Source organism: Mycena indigotica (assembly GCF_014461135.1).
Source record: "Mycena indigotica strain 171206Taipei chromosome Unknown Mind.scaff0011, whole genome shotgun sequence".
Classification (NCBI taxonomy): Eukaryota; Fungi; Basidiomycota; class Agaricomycetes; order Agaricales; family Mycenaceae; genus Mycena; species Mycena indigotica.
In genome coordinates this window covers 2,535,526-2,562,628 of record NW_023503010.1, presented here as the reverse complement: position 1 = coordinate 2,562,628, position 27,103 = coordinate 2,535,526, and the positions used below count along the sequence as shown (strand labels likewise).

Here is a 27,103-nt window from a genome sequence, read left to right as displayed (position 1 = left end):
TTTCCACTTATCTCACATAATACAGGCTTATCTGAAGCTAATCTGCTTTTATTTTTGCACTTCTGAGCCAGTATTCAAGTAATCTCATCACATTAGACTTTTATTTTGATGAGATCATGCGTATCTAAAATTGATCAGCTTTGTCTTACATTCCTGCATATTGTAGGATTTAAACTCCAACAATCTGGAATAAGTTGCAGCTCGGATTGCATATGCCTTGAACCCTGATCGGCTCACTCTGATTCCGGTGCCGGTCAGCTCCACGCTTACGTGATACGGATCTCGGGGTGAGTCAGCTGCCAGCTGGCTGCTTCTTGCGCTTATCTTCAATTCTCTCTGGGGCTAGGAACCACAATTCTGGTGCTATGGACTTCTGGAACTCTTTCTCGTACCTATCGGCTGCCTTCGCGATGCTTCCGGCAGTCTCTCACGGTCAATTTTCTCACGCAAATCCGGCTTCTGCTAGTGTTGCTCCCGGACTTGTCCGTTGCTTTGCTGGTCTTGGACGACGGTTCTAGCTGTGCCAGCCATCTAAAATTCGTAGTCCCAGACGAATAATACCTGGGGATGTACCCCAACTATCCATATCTCCTCAACTTCGACCCACAAGTCAAATATGGGCTTGTCCGAGGTTCTGGTGCGCCATTTGCTCAGTTCTGGCCCGATTCTCACGTTCTTGGGCTTGGGAGAATCGTCTCGAGTGCTTCTACCACATTCCGAGGTCGCCGAAGGTCCCACGCTGCCACACCGGTCTATCGACGCGCCTTCTTATTTTGACAATTCCAGGACTTTGTCCTGTGTCGTCAGTTTTGGTTCATTCCCTTCCATATTTTGAAGGTTTATAGTCTATTGATGCCCCTTCCTTCCTGTATAGGTCCGATATTTTATACTGACTCATGTCAAGCATTCCACATGGTCATGGTGGGGCTGGTTTTTCCTGTGCCCTATCGTCTTAATCACTTCATGGATGGTGCCGGGGTCTTCCATAAGGTTCCCACAGCTCGCTTCCATCCGTCTAGCATATCTCTGTAGGGTTCTTCATGTAGTATTCCCATGTAATTCATTTACTATTGATTTTCCCTCTATTGTGGGTGTGGGAGTCATTTAATCCTTGAATAGCATGGGTGTGGGGTATCATTTACCAATTCTGGTTCAATTGACTCAGGGCTATACCCACACTTTAGTTTCCCCCCGCTACCGATTGCATTCCTCAAATTTCCTTTTTGGGAAATTTGTTGTTTGTCAGCTTCTCTTGTGTGGCCAGTCATATTCTTGGCCATTATATTGGTTCTCTCCTTCATTTTAAGTCTAGGAGTCCAGGCCTTCGAGGCTTCTTCACCCAGGGTTCCATTTTGATCCATGTGCAAATCTTGTTTCTGGAGTCATTTTTACCGCTACTCAGGCTTGGAAACAACACTCTGGGCCTCTACTACTGCTTTCAGGTGAGAAAATAATTATATGACTCATTCCAGAATCTCTCTGATGTCATACTGATTATTCCCCTCCCTTTTTCATAGCTCTTAACGGTCCCCCGTTATCCCGAGAACCCACGCTCCTGATTTGTAAGGTCCTAGCTACTTCAGTATAAATACTGGGGGTTTTTCCTCTATCCTCTGTCGATTTAATCGTCACTCCCAGTTCTCATACACTCCTACTGCTCAGAATGTCTTTCTCTACTCCCCGTGTTTCGCAACTTGAACAACGGGCTCAACAGTCATGGTGTGCCACCAGTCGTCGAGCGTCAACTTCGCGTGTCGGCTGGTTACAACAACACGATGCCCTTCACTGATATGGCATATGCTACCGAGCATTTCCGTTATCAGGCCAATTTTCAGGTACTTCTTCTTCTAAAGTTCAAGTTTGATGATTTACTGACCATTTTTATAGTCCAAGATGATGCCTTATGCGCAGTTCATTGCCAACAACAAGGTTTTGCGCGCAAGCATTGACATGGTACAACAACGTCGTGAACTAGACGTCCCGCGCCATGTCAAGGACGACGATCTGGAACGCCCCCGGCGGTCAACGCAGCCATCCGGCGCATACAGATCAAGTTAAAGCCGAGGGGCCTCCACCGCATGCGCACTTCCGTAATAACGCTGGAGGGGGCTCTCCATCGTACCGGGTAGCCGTCAGAACCGGGCACGGCCGGTGAGTCGATTTCTAATTATTATTCTTGGTCTAACAATGTGGTCTGGCCAGTTCCGCACCCCTCGTAGCATTGAGTACGTCATCAACGACTCCGACGACGACGATATGCCTCCTGCACCGGGTTTATCTGGCTCTTCAGGCTCCGGTTCTCCCCCGGCGGGCGGTCCTCCTTCGCCGGCTTCCACCGGTTCCTCGGCCAACCATGGTGAGCCGGTCCCCGATATTATGGAAGTCGACCGAGCGACTGATGCGGTGAGTAGCCCGGATTAATTTATACCTTTTGATTCTCTCATCTCTGTTATCCGCCCGTTTTGAACCGTGTGCTGATGTGGAGCGAAATTCTGCAGCCTATTGTCACAACACCTGTCTCTGTGGTTGCTGACTCCGGTGCTCCGATGACATCTTCGGAGGCACATCCCGGTATGTACCTGTTCAATTCAGGCACTATTCATATTAATCTATTATTTTCTATAGCTTCGGTAAGCCACACTTGCGACGAGCTTGATGCCCTGATTCCTCAACTGCTCTCCAGCCTTCGGCTGAGCCCACTGGTGAGTCATTTTTGAGTAGTACCACAATGTATATTGATTTTGCGGCCAGCCGATGGGTCTGCGGCAGCTCCCACCGGTGGCAGTGCCCCGGCCGTCGGCGCTGTTCAATCCAATAACTCCGGTGCCAACAATGGCTCCCGTGGCCGCACATCGCTCTCGCCAGCGCGTCCTCAAGTGGATGTATGATCTATCCATCATTTTATGATTTTTCGCTGATTTCCGATGATTCTTTTAGCGGATTATGGCTCCCGAACGTTCCAACCGGGCGGCGGCCAATCGCCAAGCCATCTGTCGGTCCAGGTTCAACGCAACGCCGCGCATCAATCAATTACAGCGCTTCCGCCGCAATGTCCCAGTTCACAACCCCAAGACCGCTGACGCCGTATGTTATTTTACTTATATTATTAAGTCCTTTTAACTTCTGCTGTTTCAGGCGGCCTAGACGTTGTGAATACTGTTCTGATGTCAATCATCCACTTGGTTTTTGTTGCTAAATGGGTGATTTGGCATCTCTGGCTCAACTACTCGGCACTGGCAACCTCGGATTGGACTTCTTTCACTCCATCAACTCCCTGTCCATTTGTATATTACCAGGGCAACTTTCATTTTTCTCTGTTGCCCTTATTTATTGATTTTCCCCTCCTATATGCTTCAAGTTGTTCTCTCCATATTTCTGTTCTGATCTCTACCTATGCTTCCCCTTGTTGTATAGTTATGGTTACTTCTATGACTGGACTTCCTATTTTAGAATACTCCTGTCTTTTCTTGGCCTATGCACTATACCTACCCACTCCTTACTATACTGTCTTTTCTGGGTTCTTACTAGGTTGGCAGAGATGTTGGAAAGCTTGTAGCACAGTTGTACTTTGTTTTCCTTTGTAAATGCATGAACTCTTGTCGCTCTTTTGATTTGATCATCAAATTGTGATCAAATCACTGATGGAATCAAATCCTTCGACTTTCAATATTTTGAACACCTTGTCAATTTTTGTTGATGTTATCAATTCTTTTTGACCGTCTCGGACCTTCATCCTGCTGGTCTTCTATAACATCTAAATCATCAGAAATTAATTCTGAGTCTGAGTCTGAGTCTGAGTCTGAGTGTAAATCATCCTCCACTCTTTCTTTAGGATGCAATCTCATGCCTCCAAATTGCAAGTCTTTATTCTGAAATTGGAGTTCCTCATCCTCTTCCTCATTAATCATCTCATTGAGTTTATCTTGAGATATATCTATGAGTTCTTGGACTTTGACACCAAGACTTAGCTTGTGTCTCTGTGCATATGGCCTGACACGGAACCTGGCAACTTTTCCATGGAATAGTGCACCATTCATTTCTGAGATTATATATGAACCTCCTTTACTTCTGGCAATTATAACCATAGGTCCATTCCATCTATTCTTGTTGCGGCTGCTCAATGAACCTTCTGCAACTGTATCACGGACTAAGACTAAGTCTCCTGGTTTAAATACATAGTCTTTGATGACATGTCTATATTTCTCTGAATAATTCTGGGCATCTTTATGCTTCCATTCTGCAACTCTTTTTCTCATCTTTTGCACATGGTATGTATGCTTTGCTAATGCTTGGGCTCTATACCCCACTAATTCATCTGTTGATAGTATCCTGTCTGGATATTCAACAAGCCATGTTGCTTCTTCTAGATCTAATGGAGTCACTGGATGTGCTCCACAGACTGCAAAATAGGGAGAGCAACCAAGCCCTCTTCTGATGGTGATTCTATCTGCCCATAGTACTTGTGGTAAAAACCAGAACCATTTCTTGAGATCACCTCCAGTAGCTTTACTAAGTGACTGTCTGATATCCCAATGTCCTCTTTCAATAATTCCATTGGCTTGGGAATTGTATGCAGATATTTGTATGCCAACAATTCCATATTTATTTTTAAGCCAATCAAGAGCAGCTATGAAAGGAGTGCCATTGTCTGAAATGATCCAACTTGGACATCCCCATCTACATATTATTTCTTCAAGGAGAAATCTCCCAATTGACTCTGCATTTTGCTTTCTCAAACCTCTAGCTTCCAGATACCTCGATAATGCACATCTTGCATCAACAATGTATGAACACTGATTTGAGCTTTCACTCATATGCATAACATCAGTATGTATTTTCTGAAATATACTTGGTGTTGCAGTAATGACTGGTGGACTCCTAATTAATGACTGTGTCCTTAACTGACAGGCATGACAGGTTTTTATATACCATTTCACATCCTGTTCTAATTCTGGCCACCAAAATCTTAATTCAATAAGAGACTTGGTTGCAAATACACCTTTATGTCCAAGTGAGTCATGTGCTGCTCTGAGCATAAACATTCTATATGGCTTTTCCACTACTAATTTATGCATAGAGTCATCTCCCCTGCGGTATAATTTACCTTGTGAATTCATGAAGAATTTTCTACTATATTTCATGAATCTCTTGTATTTTAGGTTCTGATTCAAACCTATATCTGGCGGCCTTTGTAATGGATTTTTCAACCATGTGTGTACCAACTGAATTTTGTCATCTTGTGCTCTAGCACTGAGACTTCTGTGGTCCTCAACATATGGTTCACTTTTATCAGACTTCAATTCAACATTTGGAAGTAACCCATCTTCTGGTTTTTGATAAAGATATGATGGCATTATAATTCCTTCAGACCTATATATTGATTGTATATATTGAATCTGGGTATTTTCTTGCTCCTGTGCCATGGCACATTCAGATTCAAAGTCTTTAATTGATACAGCAGCACCTTGGAGTGTTTGCATATATCCTCCTCTCTCATCTATATCTTCTTTGAATACTTCAAAGTCCAAAGGCTGCTCTGAAAAGTAGTCCCAATCTGGATGGTCTTCTGGAGGTTTGCTATCTTCAAACTCTTCTTCATCTGGGAACCACTCCTCATCTCCAGGTTGTGGTTCTCTTCTTGAAAGTCCATCTGGAGGAAAGTTGACTCCTCTAACATGTTTCAACTTAAAGTGAAACATCAGAATTTGTTCAATCCAACGGTTAATAGTGGCATTAGGTCCCATTCCTGGATTGTTCAGCATTCCTTTGATATAGAGTGCATCTGTTTCAACTACCAATCTCCTACAGCCTAAAAGCCAATATTGCATTGCTTCTAGTGCTCTCTTCAAGCCATATAGTTCGCGTTTTGGTTGAGAGAATCTAGCCTCTCTTCTATTTAGTGTGATAGATGCAAACTTTGCATAGTATCTTTTCTTAGGATCATCTGGGTCTAATTGGTAGATTTGTATACCAATTGCCATCCATGAGGTATCAACTGCCAGGACAATGTCTGAGTCCCAATTATAGTTCAATGGTTTCAAACATGGTGCTGTTGCAATTGCCTGTTTCAACTTTTCCATTGCAAGTTCTTGCTCTGGTCCCCATTGGAATGATTCATCGTTTCTAGTTAATTTCTGAATTGGTCTAGCCAAAACACCATAGTCCTTTATGAACATTCTCATGACTCCAATTGTCCCTAGAAATTTCCTAACATCTGAAACATCTTTCAAAGGGCCCCATCTCAGAATAACTCCAACTCTGTCTGTGTCTGGCTTCCTGCCTTCAAATGAACAGAGATGGCCAACAACATGAAATTCTTCAGCACAAATGATGGACTTTGCACCAGATAGAGTGCCTCCACAGTACTTGACTCTTTGAATTACTCTATTGATATTTTCAAAATGTTCCCAAACAAAGCGACGGATGCCAGGATTATCAGGATGTGTTTCATATGAACCATCTGCTAATTGATATCTTGAACCAGGTCCACGGACTGGGATGTCATCAATATATGGTATTGTTACATGGGAATTTCATCTCTCAAAATGAATGTGACATCATCATGGAATATTGGAACTGAGTTTGTCCATCCTTGAGGTAATTTAACTAACCTAAGTGCTCCAAATGGTGTCTGGAAAGTTGTAAAATCTCTTGACTCTTCTGCTATGTCTCTATGATCATACCCAGAATATAAGTCTAGACATCCACCACATGCTCTTCCTGCAAAATGATTTGCAAGTTCTTCTGTAGCTGGTGGTATACCTGAGTGTGCGATGGTAACTGCATTTAGTGGCTCTAATGCATGCACAAGACGGATACTTTTCCCATCTTTCTTGATTACTCCAAAGAATTTACTACGATATGCTGCATTAGATGGTTCATATACTCCAGCATCTATCTTTTTCTTGATGACTTTGATAAATTCTTCCAGTTGCCCTCTAGGAATGGGGATATTTTTCTCAACCCATGTTTCATGTTCAATAACAGGAAATTCAACTGGAGGGAAGAAATCATGTCTGAAGCTTCCTCTTTCTTCATCATTCCATGCAAATGCACTTTCTTGATTGCTCATGAGATGATGCAGTACTTTATACTCCTCTGGCTGCAGAAACTTATCTCCATGCAGTTTCTCAACTATTTGTTTGCGTTCTTCAGTATATCTACCAGTTGGTTGAAACACTGGTGGGTTAGCACTTAATTTAGGCATGTTCAGCAGTGGATCTCCAATTATCTGGCGTTTTATCCTATACTTTTCTGGTAGTTCAGTATATACTGGTCTCACTTTCAATCCTACAGGTTTGTATTTCTTTCCTGCAAATACTGATTTAGGTTCATTCTTGTCATCAGTCTCTGCTGGTATGATGGTATCAACCATTTGACAGCAAGCACAACGCACATCACCAAGACTATGTGCTGTTCTTTCATTCATTCCTGATGGTGAGTGTATCTTTTCTGTTTCATCCTGTCCATCTTTATTGACAGTACTCCATGTAAATATTTCATAGGATTTCCCACTCCCTGGAGTTTTATTCTTTGGTCTTGAACAAAATTCTTGAAATAAAGCTGAGGCCTTGGTATCAGCTTTGATATTTTTACACTCCCTAGAAGCACTAATATATGCTTCTTTGATTTCTGTAGGAGTCAACCTATGTTGTTTTGGTTTGAATATTGCACAAATTCTAAATCCTGAACTAGGATCATGGTCAACTTGAATAGCTAGCTCTTCTCCATCCTGATTAGTCAGAAATTCATCGAAGATTGATGAAAACCCTTTTGGGTCTTCAAGCTGGCTTTGGAGAGTTCACTCTTGTCACAGTCAGAATTAGTATTTGCCTTATTTGACTTTTGCTGATTTGACATTCTATCATATGTCTGAATGGTATATACTTTACTTGTATTGGGATCTGTTAAAGTCAGTACCTGACCATCTTTTGAGTTGATTACTTGACTATGAGTCAGTGTATCAAATGGCCTTCCTAACAGTACTTTGTATGCTGGACTATTCAAGATGTGGACCTGTAAATAAACAGTCATTTCTCCCCATTTGAATGGTACATTTCTGGACATGCCAATAGATTGCTCCATGGTTCCATTTGCACTCTCCATATATATTCTAATTCCTGGATCCCAACTAAGCTTGGACTCTTGAGCCTGCTCAAGTGACATTGAAACTATTTGGGAACCAGAATCCAACACAGATTCTACTGGTTTTTGTCCATTTATTATTGGAAAAGTCACTTTCAAAGGGACTGAGTCTCTTGCAACATATACTTGCTTTGGTCTCTCATCCTTTGGTAAACTTTCCAGGTATTGTAAATAAGGGTCCTTTGCTATAACCGATCCAGCCGGTATATTATCTATAACTGTACTGGTTATAAATACACCATGTACAGAGGGTATATCAGAGATATCAAGGGCATCATATTCAAAATTGAAATCAGGCATATTTTGAAAGGGAAACATAATTTCATCAGAGGATTGCATAGATTGTTGGACTTGAGATGCCACTGGCAGTCTCACTCTAGTTAGTTTCAACTTTTCAAGCTCTCTTAATTCTGGGGAAATTCCTAATACTTCTCCCAATGTTAATGGAATGGTGGTCTCATGAATCCTGTCCATTACCTCATTTGCAAGGCCTTCTCTTTGGATTGGAGCCCTTATCCTGTAGAGCTTTTCATCAGGATTGACTTCAAATTGTTTGAAAGGTTGCTCTTCTTTTTCAAAACTTGATTCTTGAGTAACCTCATTCAAAGGCTTTACAAGTTTATAAGGTAATTCCACACTGGTTTCTTTTGAAATTCCCTCAGAAGTATTTGAGCTATGAACTCTTTTCCTTTCAGAGTTCCCTAGTTCTGCTTCTGGTTTTTCATTAGTATCTTTTCTATTTTTCTGTTGCTTTCTCCAATTTTCTGATGAGTCTGATGTAGATTTTCTCTCAGGAGGCTTTAAAGACTGTTTGGCCTCCATCCTTGAGTTCTTTAAAAATCCAAGTTGGACTCTGAGGTTTGCTTACCTCCTCTAGTGGTCACAAATTGTTCATGGCCCTTCTGCACATTTAATGCAGCTAGAACTGCTTGTACAACAGCAGTTACATTATTTTCAGTAGGTTGAACCATCATGGTATGTAACTCTGGAGTTGGTACTGAAGATCTCTTTTGAAGCTCATATTTATACTGACGAATTTGTACTAATTCACTCTGAGCTTCATCTCTTATGAGTTCCATTTCAGAAATTCCCTCATTCTCATCAGATTCATCTTCAACTTGTATATAGGCCTGGCCATTCTTTCTGTTCCAATACCTTTCTACTAATTGTGCCCTTGGTGCATCACCAGTAGGTAAGGGTGATCCATTCATCATAACAGTTCTACCCATTTCTACTTTAATCCAGCCTTTGCTGATATGTTCTCTACGTATAGGACAACTTCCTTGCAAATGCCCTTGTTGGTCACAGTAGAAACATCCTCCTTGACGGGCATCTCTCCAATTTTCAGTAGAACGATATCTATTCCTAGTATTACCAGAGGAATTATTATCCTTCTCTCTATCTTGATGAGGTGGTGGATCTCTCATTTTACTTTTGGAAACTTCTTGAATAGCCTTCATAATTGACTCATTATTAGAATCTTGCTTCTTCTGTATTGAAGTCAACATGTCTTTTACATGATTAATCTCTTCTTCTAAAACTTCAACTTGTGCATTTGTGGAAGAATTTAACTGTACAAGAGCTGTTGAAGATGGCCTCTGGATTTGTATTGATCTTGATGTCAACAGTCCAAAAGTAGCATTGACTCCTCCTGTTGAAGCCAATTTTTCTGCCATCTTGACCAAGTCTTGGAGTAAAATGGGATCTTCCTTTCTAGGATCAAGTGCAGCTGCTGCACCTGGTCTGGCTGCTGTGGCTTGAAACTCTCCTTTGAGTAAATTCTTGGTACTGATACTCATTTGTAAGTTCATTGCAAATGAGGCTTCAAGTGTACTTAAGTACTTGACACAGGCATCCTTGTTCAGTAGAATGGCTGGAGCTGTCATTAACTTTTCTGCAAGATCCAGAAATTCAAGACCAAATCTTTTGAGTTTTCCTTCTTCAGCAACTGATATGCCTTGGTTTGAAGAGCAGAGCTTTTCCAATTCAGACAATTTACCTAGTCTGATTTCTTCAAGCTCAGGATAACAAGACTTGACTTCTTCAACAAATTCATTAAAGCTCTTGGTGGTGTCCTTAAATGTTGACAGTCTTTGCCAAATAGCACGTCTCTTCTGAGGCAAATATCGAGTCAATATCCCTTTTTGTTCATTTGCAGGAATTGCACCCTTATCAATGATTCTTTTGATTTGGTCAATGTATTCTTGCAAATCATCAGGATCTTCTGTAGTAAAACTGGGTGCATTTTTATCCCAATTTTCAGGAATCTTAAATGCTGCTGCTGCAGACATCTTTGGTGGTACTAGAGGAGGTGGTGGTGGAGGTGGTGGAGGTGGAGGTGGAGGTGGTACTTGAAATATAGAAATAACTGGACTCTGTGGTTCAGACTTGGTTTGAGGCTCAGGTTTTGGATCCTCTGAAGATGATGAACCAATAGATGAACCTAAATATGGAAAAGGTATTGAATCAAGACCTTGAAACCTAGGGAGAAAAGATGCAGAGTATGATCTTTGAATCTTAGGAGCACTGAAAAATATACTAGGGGAATCACTAGTTATATTTCCTGGTGTTCCTGGAATAACTTCTGGATCAGTATCCTCCTCAACTAGTTCAAGATCAACTTCTTGAGTTTGAGGTGTTTCAGGTGGACGCTGTCCCAACTGTCTTGAAGATAAAGCTGATGCAACTGTTGCCCAAGCACTAGCTCTTTCTTCTGTTTGAGCTTGACCTTGTTCACGAGCTACTTCTGCAGGTGTTGAAGCCTTATTCTTTCCTTTGTTCCTTTTACCCCTAGGACGCCTGCGATTTGGAGTAATAGAAAGCTCTCCGAGAAGTTGTGTATTGTTTGATCTTGTTACACGGGGTGTTGATGGCTCACCAGTGCTTGACTGAGCCGTGGTATACTGTCACTTCTGAGCAGACACTCAGAAGTTAGAAAGTTTCAATTGAATACAACAAGAAAATATTAAGTTTCCAGTAAATATCTAAATGAACCCCTCGGTGGGCTCCAGATAATACACGGAGGAAATGAGCTAGGTAGCTAAATATCAAATCTAACCAACTAAATCAAATCCAAAATATGTATGTGTTTGTGTTCGGGGTTCGAGCCGCAGGAAACGACTAACTGATTCAGATGTGCTACTGGTGGAACTTAAAGGTTGAGTGTTGTAATTAAAGAGAACTTTCAAGGATGAACAAAGAACAACAAAAGGTTTGAAGTTTGTTGAGGATTTTAGCAGAAGAGTACCAATACTCAACTACCAGGTAAGTAAATTGACTGTTACTATAGCCAATCTACTTGGGGCTTACTATGGTTGTGCCTTACTATGCACAGGGTTTACTATGGTTGTGTCTTACTATACACAAATTCACTGGATGTGCCTTACTATGCACAAGTTCACTATATCTGTGTCTTACTATACACAGGATCACTCAGAGTTTACTAACAGTTGGAATCCTCAGCAAAACTACCGGTTGTGACAGTTGTGGTGTCACCCTCAGTAATCCTCTGGGAAGATCAATTTGATACCACAGCAAAACTAACTAATGTGACAGTGGTGGTGTCACAACTAGTGGTCTCCTGGGGTGCTCACTATTATTCTATCTACTACAATTGAGCTCCTTATATACTGTTTAGAAAAATAACTAATGATGTGACAATTAAACCAATGATGTGACAAAGAAGCATTCTGACTCATTTGGAGTCAGTATGACTCAGTTGGAGTCATTGTGGCTGTGCATTCTAGAATATTCTACCAAATCAAACTTCTATATTAGGATGTTCTACACCCACAATTTAGAATTCATTCTCACAGATTACCCTTGTTCTGGCTCAGACCTAGGCCGGAGTTCTGTGGCTGTGCTACTAGAGCGGTCCAGAACTGATGTTCCTGGCCTTTCTAGATGTTTCTAGGTCTCTAGACATGCCTAGACGAATATAATAATAGAATTAGCCTTCTGGAAATTATGGAATGTTCTCAAGTATTTGGAGCATTAAAATAAATTATTTAGCCCCTTTTATCAGTTTTTAGATGTGCTCCATTTCTAAGCTCATCACTGGGATCCGAAGCATTCTGCTCAAGCCAGAGAATTTGCACCTGTCTCCCCAACTCTCCACTGGCAAACACAGCCCACTTATCTCCACCTTTCGAAGCCTTCGTTGCCCCATCTCGAACCCAGTCACCAATCGGGCCGTTCAGCTTGGATGCTCGAAGGTAAGCCAGTCTTGCACCTTTCCCCACCATTGCTCCCCAGCCGCCAGCCTCGATCGCATCCTGCAATGTGAAGGAGCTGCCTGTGAAGCTTTGCCAGGCAGGAAAGTGGTTGTCGAGTAACTCCCTAATTTCGTCGGTCGGCGCCCAGTCTAATTATGTTTCTTAGTTATATCCAAAAAAAACTTGAGAGAGAAACAAACCATGTGGAATGACAAAGCCTTGCGTATCGGCAAGGTCATCTGAGATAGAAAATACCATATAGTTCTCAATATAATCAGCGACCTCTTTCCCCATCTTCATAAGCTGCTCTCCAGTCTTATTCTTGACCAAGTCAGAGCCCATCCGAGTCGGTGCTGTTTTTCCGATCAATAGCATGAGAAGCGTAGATCGAGTCGTCTTTTCAGTGATACGAGTATGGAGTGGTTGAATTTGGAGCTTCAATGAGGTAGTTGGTGAAGCAGTAATCGGCTGGGGTAGAGGTGGTGGTAGTACTCCTATGGTTTGGACCACTGCTTGCTGCTCGACAATTGTCTATGCAAATTTAACGTCAGCATCAGCACCAATAAAGGGGGGGAAATCGTACAGGCTTGTACCATAACTTCATTGTATACATTCCGTCCTCAGTTGTTTGTAGAGGGACTGTGTCAGCTGCTGCCAGAGCGTAGCTTGGTTTGGTAGGACCCAGAAAATTGTTGACATCACCGATCTCCATCGTACCACCAACACCTGCTCGGAGGCTGCTCCCATTGCCGGACGATACAATCGGGCGGTTCGGTCTGCTTGAATGATATCAATATCGTTGATTAAGAGAAAGAATTACCGACCTTTCAAGGGTGATGCACCGTTTGCGACATGTGGAATTACTTCTGCCAGAGATGCCTTGAAGATAGATGTTCCGTCCATTGATTGAGACGTTTGGATAGAAACTTGGACGGGAACTTGGTATGGCTCTGACTTTTCATCCCGGTACTTATGTAGGTTGAGGAGAACTGAAATCGATTAGATTTTTGGTAAATCGTGGATAGAATTGCCGGCTTACTGGTACCATCTTTGCCTTGGAGATCAGGCTCCGAGTCCTGCTCCAATCTATTCTCTCCCTCCCCTCCCTCTCCCTCTGTATTGTCTCCTCCCGGCTCAGTCAAAGATGACGACTCCGACTTCTCATCATCATTGGGAAGAAACAGTTTTTTTTTCTTGCTTGATCCACTTGTCGTTGTCTTGAGCCGCATTGTTTGTCCTGGGGGATCAAGCGGAATCTTCTGGTCTTGCAGTGTTTTATTAACTCTGAGGTTGTCGCAATGAACATTGAGTTAGAACATTCCATGTATGACACATACCCGGTAAGCACACTGTTCTTCTTGAGGGCCTCAGTCGCATCCAATATGGCTTTATGAGTACTCTTCATTCCGGTTTTGCCTGTACTGGCCGTGTTGTATAATCCGGAAAAGCGCGGATCCACCTTGAGTTGGGCCTCATTTGCAGCAAGGTGCTTTCGAAGCTCCTGTCGAAGCTCCTTAACTTTCAAATCTTTCCCGGCCTCATTCTTGGTCGAGAGGCCCAACGCAAGATTTTTGCTTGTAGCTCTCCCTTTTTGAAGTCATCAGGTGTGCCGGCAAACCGTTCAATGGCGGGTTTGGAAGAGGAGTCAGCCATGGTCAGCGATGTGGTCGTCGTCAACCAAGAGGGTGTGAAAATCACACTGTTGTGGAATTTCAAACACCTCAGGAGATTGAAAGTCGGGGGCAGTCAGGCCAAGTTGGTGACCGTCTTGAAAGATCGGCCTATCTGGTTTTGCCGCAAGCATCAGAGGAAGTCGGCGACTGCTGTTGACTGCAAAGTATACTGAGATTTCAAGAAGAGGTTGTTTCTGTGGGCTGCAAGGTCACCGAAGGTCAGCAAGGGTCAGCAAAGGTCATTGAAGGTCAGCGACTGCAGCAGACTGGTCATGATTGTGTTGGTACATAAGACAGGTTGGTTATGGAAGGTCGCCAACCGTGACATACCGTCACCAGCCGTCACCAGCCATCGACAGTCGCCGACGACAGGCGACGACGACCGCTGGCGACCGCCGACCGTGTTAGATCAGGGCATATCACTCACACTTTCTTTCTTTTTTTCAGAACTTGATTTCTCCTTGACCAGATTAAGTGTTCTTTTCTTGATGATCAATTAGAGCTGTTAAACATTAGAATTATGTTCTACTTTGGGAACAATCTTTAGCAGAAGCCCTGGTGTGATTCAATACTTTGAAGAAATATTACTCTGAGTTAAAAATCAAGCTTAAGCTCTTGTGAGGATAATGTAGAATCTGGAAACACCCACATTTGCTATCTTGGACTCAATTGCTACTACAATGATGAAAGAAAGAACACTTTTTATTTACTTTCAATCAGTTTGTGCTACGCCGCTCGTCGGCCCTACCTTGAATCATTGGCCCTGGTTGGTTGGACGCGTGAGTCACACGTCACGTTATCGTGACGGCAGAATTCTTGGAAGTAGAGGCAAAATATGTAATCGCTATAGACAGTAAAAGAGACAGTAATGTGATAGTAGCGGTCGATACAAAAGACGTTAACCGCTTCAAGTTTGGTTAAATCGACGACGTGTACGACATAAAAGACGGCGCACTCGATATATGCCATCGTCGGATACCATTTCGGCAACCCCTCGAAGCCGAGCAGCTTTGCGATCTGCTTGCACTCGCGCGCCGTGTAGCGGTCCTCCGGGATAACCGAGTTGGTGTCGACCCAGAACAAGGATTCCGCGCCTTGCGGCGTATAAACATTTGCAACGCCGCCCTCGATGGCCAGCGAGCGTGCATAGCGATCGCCAGAGAAATACACGGTGCGGAACCGGTCGATGTTCTCGTCGTTGTCCCGCAATACGCAGTGGTTCTTGGTGGCCCACTCCACAATCATGGCCTCCTGCTTCTCACCCAGCACCCAGCCGAGCCTCAGGTCCTGCTTTCGGCCGGAAGGCAGGGACACTCGTGCGGGAAGCTCGAAACCAGCTTGCTCTAATATTCGGAGACCTGCACAAAGCTTACGCAGCGCGTCAGCTTGGAGACGGGTGCCCTTGGATCAGTAGTCCTGACCTCATGGCGGTAGTCCTCTGCCTCTGAGTCTGTGTCTGACATGGATTCTTTGAGTTCTGCAGTGAAGACTTGGGGCGTACTGTTTAGAAGGCGCGGGGACATTTGAAAACGTGAAGGGGGAACGAAAAAACACGGACAACGAGGTCATGTCGAGGCAAGAAAAGCGTACGTCACGTGCATCACTGGCATGTCAACTCAACAGTGCGACCTCATGTCAAGAGAGGCAAGGTTACACTGCTTGACCCTCGCCTCAACGCTCATTGCACCAAATACAGGTGGCAGAACAAAGACATGGTTCGGCCCGCGGGCAGCAGAACTAGCAGTGACAATCGTTACAGTCACGCATGAACTCGGAGGACGAACCAAAAGGCACGCGGTCATTCCCCCTCGCACAGGTCGAGGTTTGTGCCCTGTTTAATCAAAGTCAAGCCCACATGTTATAGATTTACACAGCCGTCAAAGAACTATCCCAATCTCCCAAACTACCCGCACATTTTGACCGAGATGGTCTCGTCGCTGACATTCGCTTGGGCTGGCCGCTCGGCGAAAAGCAGCAAAATAAAATTGTAAAGTGGGCCGCCAAACACCAACACAAAATAGTAGGCGTTGATGGTGCTATTGATCCCGCTGGGAGTACGCCGGAGAACAATTTGCTCACACGTTGGGGATTGTCGGTGGCGTGAAAGCCGTCCACGCTTTGGAGGAGCCGGACTCTTACACACCCCTCCCCCTGTTTTGGATTGATACCAACTCGACGATTCCCGAAGACCGATATACGGAGCAGCAGTGCCAAAAGATCGCAGACAGGTTGGAATTCAAAGGACCGCCCAAGTATCTGAGCTTGGATTTCGTTGAGTGCGTCCTCGCTTCCGTCTTCTTCTCCCAATTTCTAACGACGTGCAAGTCAGCGTATGTAGTCTCTGATTACTCTGGATTACCATGCCGAGCCATGGGGTTCCTTTAAATTTATCTGACTAGTTGGATGGTGATTGAGAAAGCAGACAAAGCCAGAGACACTAATACAACACAAAAATACTATATCTAAAGTAAGTAACGAGATCCTCAGAGATGCTGGCTGGTTTACATTGGGGTGAGCGTACACATGCGAATAAACAACACAATAAAACGACGACGACAAGCGCTGCAAGACCACGAATCACGTGTCACGAATCGCTCAGGTCGAAATACGACCTAAACATCGACTCGGTGCGGAGCGTGGTGTTCCCGATGACCGCGTGCACGTGCAGGAACAGGCGCGGGAAGCGGCGGGTGAAGTACGCCAGGAACCCCTCCGGCATGGGCCCTAGATGCCGCTTCACGTTGTCTGGCAGATCCTGGTAGTGGTGTTTCTGGCGAATGGCGGTCAATTACCAGTGAATACGAGAAAACAAAAGGGAGTTACTTTGTTCCTTAGTGCCCGTAAGAGATCTTGCACCGACCGACCATCATATTTGCGGAATTTACCCAAGTTTTCAAGGAAGAGTCGGTCGAGTCGGGATTGCCAGTCATTACCTACAATACCCAACGCGCCACGTTCGAGGATAAGCAGATGCGAGTCTTTCGGGTCGCGACACATGATCTCGAAGCGGTCTGAAGCATCTTGGAGGAAGGTCAGTCTCCTCGCTGGGTCCCAGAAGAAAGGATGCAGCAATATTGTCGTCGTATCGGGTCTGAAGTACCATTAGCATTTCAAATCCTGAAATTAAAAGGAAGGACAAACCGCTCGCTCGCTTCAGGATGTAGCATGGATCCTATTAGATCAACAGCTTCCTCGCCCTCTTCCCCGAATCGCTCCAGCCCAGAAAGATTTTTGGTCCCCTTCATGATGTTCGCCTCGCGCTCGAAACGGTCGCCATATGGATGACCGCCGTTCGTCAGAGTATAAAAGAATAAACATCCCAGCGCAAAAATGTCGACAGACTTGGTCAGCCGTGTCGGCTTCCCCGTTGTCGCGTTGGACCCATTAGAACCGATAGTGCCCTGAGACGAAACAGACGAATCGTCTGTCGAGGTCCCAAACTCATCCAGCTTCACATCTCCGCGCAGAATCTCCGGCGCCCTCCACCCAACCGTCCCCGCCGCCATCGTCCCGTGATTTGTGGGCAAAAAGCTCGTCTGGTCCACGTCTAATTTCTTACACAGACCAAAGTCGGATATGAGCATCCGATAGGCCTTGGTGCCGCCCCGTCCAGTACCAGCAGAGACAAGAATATTTTGTGGTTTGATGTCCCGATGCACGAGCTTTAACCCGTGGAGATGCTTCAAGCCACTGGTTATTTGTCGAAGCGCGCGCTTGGGCTCGAAGGCAATGGCGATGTCTCGCCAGGCATCCCTATCGGGGGTCTCAACCAGGTCCGCTAACGATGCGGGACACAACTCCAATGCAATGTACAAGAAGTTCGAATGCGCCTCTTGGTAGTAATATCGGATGACATTCGGGTGGTCGTCGGACTCCTGTAGAATGCTGACTTCGCGCGACGCAAGGGTGACAAAATCTTGCAGAAGGCGTTTGACGGCAACAGCTCGTCCTTGGAGAGACCCTCGGTAGACAACGGTGCCATGAGAGCCATATCCTGTCATAACTTTTCAGTCGTTTTGCAAATAAGCGTGCTTTTCCACAAACCAAGGACAGTATCCGAAACCACTAATGAAGGTTCTACAACCGGCAGCGACGGAGATGAAGTCGTGGTAAATGAAAGGCCGACAGGTGTTGGCAAGTCGCCATTTCCGTTGGGCAGCAACACATTCTCCTCCCCAAGTTGTGGGGATGTCTTTGGGTTGATATCGGTTCCATTTGCTGCAGAAATGCCGTTTGCATTCTTATTTTTCTTCCCTTTGCCTCGGTTCCCTCGTCGTGATTTACGCTTCGTGCCCGGGGTCGGTGGTACATCTCCAGGTTCGTTATCCTCGCCATCGCGCTCGCTGTCGTCTCCATCGTCGTTGTTAGCGTCAATGGGAAGTGGCGGCAGCTTTTTAGCGGTCAAAACTTGTGGCGAGGGTGGCGGGGTCATATGTTGTAGTTGAGTAGGTAATGGTGTCGCTGGGCGGAGAAGCTTCTCCTCGGTCTCCATTGTCGCAATAAGATGCTGTTCTTCTTCCTCTTGGATGGATGCCGTCCTAATCAACGATTGCCGCCGGATTCTGCCAACGCCAAACCACAGACTCATCGTTGCAATGGCGATCACCAAGCCGAGCGTAATCCCCTTCCACAGCAGCGCATCGTCCATGACTTCGCGATTCGGAATCGCGCCGACTGCATTGGTGCTAGATTGGTTGCTTGAGTTAGAAGTATTCGCAGTGCCCTCGACGGTATTCTCAAAGCCCTGGTGGGATTGCTTCTCTTCTGACTGCCAATCCACCCCGGGCACACCTTCTATGAGCCGCTTCAAGCGCATTTCGGGGCCATCACCATCGCCACCTTCCAGAGCCCGTATCCCCACCAAACAACGTCTGTCCGAGTATAACGCAGAACTCTCGATGCAGCGGTCGTCGGAGTCATCCAATTTTCGCAACGCATCTTCCCGTTCTCGCTGTTTGCGCGCTTCTGTAACTTTGTCCAGTTCCGTTGGTAGCTCTCTTGGGTCAAAAGGATGCGCCGGCTCGATTTGAGGAACGCGTTTCTGACCACGTGCGCTATCAGAAAACATGACCAACGGAAAACGCTCTGGGCTCATAGCAAAGAGGCTGCCTGTCTCTGTGACCAAGCCGATGTAGGCAGACTTGAGATGGGGCAATTGGTCGATGTGGGTGACTTGTTTAAGCTGCGGTAAAATGGCAGACATTTGTGGCGGCGGCTGGAGTAGAACAAATGTATTTGGCCCTCGCTGGGCAGGAGTTCGAAGGACATCGAAGATTGCAACACTAGAGAATATTAAAATTACTCTCACGGAACCTGGTCAGGAACGTACACTGGATTGTCGAATTTGCTCATCCACAGCAAGGAATTCGACTCCCGTGCCTTGAATGAGATGATTACTCCGCTGGGAAGACTTTGGACGTAAGCATCGTCTTTAGTTGTTCGATAGGCCGCTTGAAGAAGGTTGTCTTGGTTGTTGGGCCCGTAAGTAGAGAAAGACAAATTCTGCACTGGTGGTCGATGCTTGCTAGTCGGCCGCGTATGGATAGAAACATGATAATCTATGGTATATTGAAGCAAATAGCACAAATGAGAAGTTGAAACTCACCAATGCGCCCAATATATACTTCCGTGGGCTTTTCCATCGGCGGTTTTGTCCCATCCAATTCATCTAAATCCAGCTCGTCGTCGTTATGCAAGTCCTCGAACGGGTCCCATGGACACTCCGAGTTAATCGTGGCCTTCACTTTCCCCGTCTCGAGCTCGACCACGAGTAAGGATGTCTCCTTCTTCCCCACGAAGACCCTGTGGTCGTCGGGCGACGCAAAGCTAAACGGGGACAGGTCAACCAGCTCGGACATGGAGAGCGGGAAGCGCTGGAGGGAGCTCGTGGGGGTGGCCATAACGTAGATGTCGCCCGACTGGGGCTCAATAATGTATGTCTCCTGGTAAATGCTGTCGTCCGTGAGGTCTGGGTCGTAGTCGGGATGACTCGTGCGGACCAACGGGGCCATTGTTGATGCCTGGGGGACACTGCCCGTCGTTGCAAATGAGGGCATTGACCATAAAGAATGGCCAGTGGTGCGGTTGAGGGCATGAAACTTCCCATCGACGGAAGCAACGAGGACGATGTCGAGGAGGTCGGACTCGGCCAAAGGATCGCTGGCCGGTGCTTCAACTGGAGGGGTGAAGCTGGGTGAGAGGGCTTTAACGTCTCCAGACCGACCCGCAGCCCCGATGTTTATGACCTCCGCCCAACATGCGAAGATGAGTGTGAATAAAAGCGGGAAGAGGGATAGTAGTGTCGGCATTGTGGCATTCCAGATAGCTGGAAGAGGCGATTAAGCCAAGCCTGGGATGGTAGGAGCAGCGCAAATAGACTGCAGCGAAATGGGTGATGGAGGACAGAAATCAAAAGAGGTAAATAAAATCTTGATCAGAACTTTCATGGCGCTGTTGCCTTCCAGTCAACCTCCACATTTCCAGCGCTGCAGCTCTGTCTGGACAGCTAAGCATAAGCTCGGACCAACCAATTCTTCAAGTTTTCAATCAGCGCCAAATGATGCCTATCCAAGTACTCAAACTCATTCGCACTGGTATGGCCTACCGCGACATGGTTTAAACCGTCTAGAATCATCGAGACTGATAGGCAGCCCCAAGTACAACCCATCTTTGATTCGGGACTTGTTCGGTCTTTCAATGAAGACTATCGTGTCCGAACACGTCAGTGTTTTCTTCCTCCAGCAATTGATAGCAAGTGAAATCCGCTATTTATCACCAGCCTCCGCACGGTTTACATCAGTGTATCCCGCTTGAGAGCGGGCAAGTAGCACCCCATTCGGCGTCTTCAAGACTTCAAAAATCCCCACCCTGTGAATTCCATCAACAACGAACCAAATCCACAAAACCGCAAATGCGTACGCTGTGCTTCCGAATTCTGTCCTCCAGAGAGAAGCCTCGTTTTTGGTCCCGAACACTGCACCATCCGGCAGACTTTCAATACGTATCACCTCATCTGTGTCGTCGTCCGATGCATTAGCAGTTTTAAATTCAGGGCTATACATTGTGTGACCAAGTCGTTGTACTTGTAGAGAGCAAGTCGAAAAGGTGTGGATAGCAAGATCATAGTCTAATATGTGAGTGTCGGTTGGTGTCCATACCGAAAGTACTCACCCGTTTGCTGCAAGACGACTTTGGTATCCTCCAGTGGTGAAGAACCATTACACGCATTCGCTTCAACCACTCCGGTGCGGATATCCACCACAAGAAGAAATGTCCGCTTCCTCCCACTGCAAATCAAATTCTTTTCGTCTTGAGCGATGAAAGGCGATATGTCGACCAGCTCAGGGACGGAGAAAGGAAAGCGCTGAGATGCGGTTGCTCCGTGGGTCCGAGTATAAATATCTCCACTTCGAGGGTCAACGATGTACGCCAGCTCTCCTGGTTGCGCGTCTTCCGATTGGGCCAGAGTTCCGGGAATGTTTGACTTCATTGGCGTGGACCAAAATACATCTCCTGTGGTTCGGTTGAGGCCATAGAAGCTCCCGCCTCCCAACGCCAATACTAAGATATCCGTCAAGATGGTCGTTTGACCGAAGCAGTAAGTCAGAGAGGACAGTGCTATTAACCGTACTGCGAGCTTCACGTAGAGAATAGATGTGTCAACACGTCAGCATCAAAAACGGCTGACTCGGAATCAGTTTCTGCAATTCGATGAATACTTGCTCCAATTACCATATGAACCACTCACGAAAGACTGAAAACTTCTTGAAACGCAGTCAGCGTTTCCATTCTCCCTCCCATGATGGCGAAAACAATCTCGTCAAAATAATCAGCAAACTCTCCCCCTCTGCCCACTCGTCCAAGCAAGACCCGTCTGAATAGCCTTGCGACCTCTCGTGGTGGATTCCCGAGCGCACCGGCGCCCAAGACGAGTCGCCTGCACCCCTGGATTACCGCAGCACGGTCTTCTCGCGCATGAGGTCGAGCTGCGCGGGATCGGCATAGTTGCCTTTTTCATCGACATCTGGTCCAGCACAAGATATGACATCCACAAACCACCAGCCAGCGACTGGATTTATGTTTAGTTGTTTCTCGTCCTCGTCATGATTCCCGCTACGGAACAAGCCGCGAAATACGCAGACGTCTTGAGTGTAAAGTAATCCCAAGATGCAGTCACGAATTTGCGAACGAAAGCCTGAGTCCGAAGTAAACTTGCGACTTTGAAAACTTGAAGCCAACTAGATCAGACAATAAGTATCGTAGCCCAAAGCGCAGCAAGTCAAGGATTTAGGGGCTTGGCGAGTTTACGTCGGGAGTTTGTGTTCTCTACTGTCGGAGGCAAATCAAGAGGGAAGAACAGAAAAGAACATCCTGATTCCTTGAAGTTCCTTGACGCGTCATGTCACTTGTCGCGTGACGCCCAGTTGACGAGTGGCAAAGTGCAGAAACCGTCAGTGCAAATTGAGAGTAATTATATTGCAGGATAGTGGACAGACAAAACAGGATAGCAATGCGATAACACCACAGGTACAGCTCAAACAGTCGGCCAGGCTCTATATTATTATCTTATCAACGGGTAGCAGAGGAGCAGAGTGGGAAACGCACTGATCAGCTCAAGGCTAGATACCACTTAGGAAGCCCTTCAAACCCAAGTCTTTTCGCGATCTTCAGGCACTGCTCCTCTGTGTAGCGGTCTTCCGGCGTTGTCGAGTTTTTGTCCACCCAAAGTATGGTTGCCGGTTTGTAGGAGCCGGGTTTCCCCAGTTCATAGACAGCTTTCACACCGCCAACAAAGCCCACTGAGCGTGCAAACTGGCCCCCGACAGAATGCACAGTGGTCGATATGTCCACCTTGCCATCCACACCGAGACTTTGCCAGTCATTTTCTTCAGCCCATTCAACGATTTTCTCCGCTTGCTCTTCGCCGAGAGGCCAACCCAGACGAACGTCAGCCACACGGCCAGCACGGTCGAAATGTGCCGGTAGTTGAAAGCCTGAGGCATCGAGTTCTTTGACAGCCTTGTATGTCTGACGCGGTGTAAGCCGAAATTCAGTGGACGACGATGATTCACTTCTTGTGGTCCAAGAGGAAACGAACGCGTGCCGTGGTGGGGGACGGGCATGATACTTAATATTGATGGGTGTCACAACCGTCACATTCGTGAACGAACCTTTAAGCTTCCAGCACAATGTCTTTCGGTGAATTCTAGTGCTTCCTGAATAGGGCACCCCCTTGTTGTTCCAACTTCCGACGCCTTCCCACGGCGGGCAAAGTTATTTCCCTTGGCAAAAAGTTGCCACCATCCCTCGCGTGTCCCTTGTTGCACTGCGCTTTGAATACATATTTTATGTCTATTAGCATACTGCAATATACATGTTCTTGTAGATTCGGACAAAAATACACAAAGCGCGATCAATTATACCTCTTCACTATCAAATTCTCCCTCTGCATCGTCGGAATACCCGGAACTTCCCGCCTCATCTTCATCATCGCTGATAAATTCTTGGATACTTCCAGCATCCGACTCCTCCTCTTCGACACCACCCTCGGTATCATCACTACCCACGCTCTCGCCCTCATCATCACTTAAAGTGGTTTCGGCTGGTGGAGGTGCAGATGCTGCAGTGGCTGCTGGCGCTGCATCGGAAGGTGCTGCGTTAGAAGGTGTCGCGTTGGGGGGTGTTGCGTTGGAAGGTGTCGCGCCAGATGATGGGCCAACATCGACAACATCATACTGGGCAAACACGGTAGGGCCATACTTGCGGGTGAGTTCTGCAATAGTCATTGAGCCAGTATCACTCCGCTTTGAGAAGTCCACAGAGCCGGGCTGAAAAGCGACAATCCGTTTGGGTGCGATCTTGGCACGAATGCCAGGTGGAAGTCGGTTGAATTCTGTAGGGTCGTAGTATTGAATGGGCATATTCTTTGGCAACTATACTTTTGTTAGCAAAAAATGCAGGAAATCAGGAAAACTGACCGTTGCAAAACGAGAGGGACCCCGTTTTGATAGCTCAGGAACAACACGACGCCTCAATTTATTGGCTGCCTGTGTTTGGTTATTCATTGCCAAGGTTGTGATGATTAGGTCGTCGACTGCGTGTATGATATTGTCAGCATCGATAGACCGTTCAGGTCGGCGAAGGGCACGGGGCCCAGATTCGTCATCAGATGTTGCCTTGGGTTCAAATAGCATCTGGACACCTTCGGGGACACAGGAGTCTGGAGCTTCAACATAGTTGACTCGACGTTCACAGCGCTGAGAGCAAAGGTGAGAAAAGAAATATAAGGATAAATGGAAACCATACTCGGTTACGGGCATGAGATGCTGTATTCCGATCAGCCTCGACATTATTTGCACCGGGATTTCGTATTTCTTTGGCCCACTTCTCGCGCATATAGTGGAAGACGAAGTGGTTGAATAAGTTGTTCATGAATTCGATCGCATTGATAGCTGAGGTGTCGCCGATGTCGAGAAAGTCGTATGCAGTACTGGCGATCATGAGCCGCAAGGTGTCGATGGCAGCAACACGCATCGTTGCGTTGTACAAGGAGTCAGCCGGTTGTTCAAAGTCAGGGGCCCATTGGATAATGCCGAAACGTGCTAGGTTACCGCAGATGGCAAGCTTGGGTGTGTCACCAAGCTGTGAGAACTTTTTGAGGATCTGGTAGAATTCCCAGCTAAGATTGTCAGCTACAATCAATGCATAAAATGGGATACACACCCGTACATCAGCAGGCTCAACGAAATTCTTGGCACCGTGCATACCAATTCGTGACATATCCTTAACAGAATATCCTCGAAAGCGACGATTAAAGGTTTCGACAGTTTCTGGTGACGCAGAAGCCGGTGCAGAGGTCGATTCCAAATTTCCCCAAAGGAAACGTATATGGAGATATAGGGCTCGCTTCATTGTTTCAGTGAAAGCATATGATGAAGCATATTCCATACCTTGAATGGGTCGGTTTCCTTGTCGAGCTCTTTCTTCAGAATTTGATGCTCTGCTGGTTTGCGAACACGTTTAGGCTTTGAAGTGGGCTTTGCTGAAGCTGTACTAGAGCCCGTTGTAGACTGGGAAGGATGAGATGAGGTTGCTCCCATTGTAGATTGGTGCGAAGATTTCGGAGGTGGAGCTGGAGCTGGTGCTGCAGCCGAAGATGGTTCTGAGGACTTTGAACCAGCTTGTGGTTGAGTCGAAGCACTAGGATGACATTGAGGAGGAGGAGATTGTTGAGTGGTAAATAGTACGCACGGTGGAGCCCCCTTGGCCTTTGATTTCTTCTTCTTCTTGGCTTGGCTCGACGATGTTGTGTTGCTCGATGACATGTCCGGGGCCTTTGGTACACTGGAGCTAGTAGAAAACAGTCAGAGTTTGCAAGATAATATGCAGCACTACATACGGAGAAGCCTGTGTCTGTGCTTGCGCTTGTGCTTGCGCCTGTGCCTGGGCATTGACAGCTGCGAACGCTGCATCGCGTTGGGCCTGCATCTGCATGTACTCCCGGTTCATTTGTTGGAAAAGTTGTTCAGCTTGTTGTTGCTGCTGGTGGAAAAGTCCTTGTTGTTGCTGATACTGGCGGTCGAGTTCGTTCTGGTGAGCGAGGCGCAAGTTTGCCATCCAGTTGGCCAGATCGGGGTTGGAACCCATGGCATCGGCTACATTTGGCGGGAAGTTAATGTGGCCATTGTCGTACAGTGGCTGAGATGAGTCGTAGCCGTAGGATGTGTTGTGCTGGTAGTTGAATTGCTGGGAGTTGTTCGTCGCATAGTCATCCGTGTACTCAGAGTACTGCGATGAGTGGCCTTGGTACTCGAATGGATGTGATGAATAGTACGCGTTGGCGGGTTGGGAGTGCGGAGGAGGTTGATTGGAGGGTTGGTTTGGGTCGGGAGCATCAGCCCATCGGGACTGTGCAACGCCCGTCGTTGTAGTAGTGCTGGTGGTCCATGAAAGAGAAGAATAAGCTGACAAATGTTTCAGCCGGATATGAGCATTGAGAGACAAAGAAACTTACCACAAAGGTGCGGCAGGAGGCTACATCGTCAAACGGGCAGCAGGTAAGCCACGCTGTCACTAACACCGTTTTTGCGTGAAAGTCACGTTCCCGTGACTTCTACGCAAAGATGCAGAAGTGCTGCTCCCACCGCTAACTTTAGCCTGCCATGCGCGACAGTATAGGCCCGGGCCCGCCGTTTTTCACATAGCAATCGGGGGTTGCGACCACAGCGTCGGCGTGCCAACTACAGGACAGACAAGAACGCCATTGGTGCAGGAACTGTCAGGTCTACAGCTGTGAGCTAACGCGCGGGTTAAGGTGGTACCTCTGTACCGACATGAGGCGCAAACTGCTCATTCAGAGGACTATAGCCGCCGAGCCTATTAGTATCAACGGGCGGGCGGCGGCGGGACTTGTGCTCTGTCTCCATCGACTCGAGCGCCACAGTCGTCAGCATCGACAACGCCATGCACACGACCTACGCCATCGCAAAGCTTCTCCTCGCGGCCCCGTTCCGGCGCCCCGTCATCCCATCTTCGCTCGTTCAAGTTCCTGCTCGCCGTCTAGCGCCGCGCAGCATTCCTCTGCCAGTGCGTGCGGGCGAAAATGAGCTCTCACCGCCAAGTCCCCGCTGTCGCGGCCTTAGGCCCTTAACGGACACGCAGATTGGCACCGACGCGGGTGGGCACATCTGTCAGACTGCGGGTCGGGCCGTGCAAGGACTTCTCCTAAGAACGCGCGCCCGGAACAGAACAGACGGATAGTCGGGCCCGCAAGTACGGCGGGCGGGGTAGATCGAAACCGAAAGGGCCCGTGAACTCGGTCCCTTGCCGTGGTCGGTGGTCGAAGGTTCGAATCGGGTCGTGTCGGGCCCGATGAGTCGATAGCGTCTCCTCGCACGGAGTAAGGTAGTTCTTCAGACGATCTAAGCGATAGAGTACAGGGTACACTATCGCGCATTATATACGCGGGCCCGCAAAGGGGGTGATCGGACACCCTGGCCCCTCCTCCTCCTCCTCGCTCCCGTTCCTGGCCGCAGAGGGGACGATCGCACATCCCTTGCGGGCCAGGCGCTA

The 27,103-nt window shown here is 46.8% G+C and overlaps 4 protein-coding genes across 4 annotated transcripts; all 4 read right to left on the bottom strand.

Moving 5' to 3' along the window:
• Positions 1-14,930: 14,930 nt before the first annotated feature.
• Positions 14,931-15,555, bottom strand: MIND_01188800 (uncharacterized protein; the record flags this gene model as incomplete). Its single annotated transcript, XM_037368399.1, has 4 exons — positions 14,931-14,937; positions 14,988-15,400; positions 15,454-15,482; positions 15,534-15,555. The coding sequence occupies 4 exons, from the start codon at positions 15,553-15,555 to the stop codon at positions 14,931-14,933; spliced, it is 471 nt and encodes a 156-aa protein (XP_037215325.1).
• Positions 15,556-16,616: 1,061 nt separating this feature from the next.
• Positions 16,617-20,340, bottom strand: MIND_01188700 (uncharacterized protein; the record flags this gene model as incomplete). The annotated part of the gene is made up of 6 exons (XM_037368398.1): positions 16,617-16,802; positions 16,856-17,123; positions 17,174-18,026; positions 18,077-19,314; positions 19,362-19,590; positions 19,638-20,340. 6 exons carry the CDS (start codon positions 20,338-20,340, stop codon positions 16,617-16,619), a joined length of 3,477 nt encoding a protein of 1,158 aa, XP_037215324.1.
• A 456-nt stretch (positions 20,341-20,796) lies between these two features.
• MIND_01188600 (uncharacterized protein) lies at positions 20,797-21,521 on the bottom strand (the record flags this gene model as incomplete). Its single annotated transcript, XM_037368397.1, has 3 exons — positions 20,797-20,899; positions 20,951-21,158; positions 21,203-21,521. 3 exons carry the CDS (start codon positions 21,519-21,521, stop codon positions 20,797-20,799), a joined length of 630 nt encoding a protein of 209 aa, XP_037215323.1.
• A 1,118-nt stretch (positions 21,522-22,639) lies between these two features.
• MIND_01188500 (uncharacterized protein) lies at positions 22,640-26,484 on the bottom strand (the record flags this gene model as incomplete). The annotated part of the gene is made up of 11 exons (XM_037368396.1): positions 22,640-23,059; positions 23,455-23,964; positions 24,010-24,288; positions 24,338-24,694; positions 24,755-24,937; positions 24,982-25,231; positions 25,283-25,381; positions 25,431-25,995; positions 26,046-26,065; positions 26,285-26,328; positions 26,365-26,484. 11 exons carry the CDS (start codon positions 26,482-26,484, stop codon positions 22,640-22,642), a joined length of 2,847 nt encoding a protein of 948 aa, XP_037215322.1.
• Between the last annotated feature and the right edge of the window lie 619 nt (positions 26,485-27,103).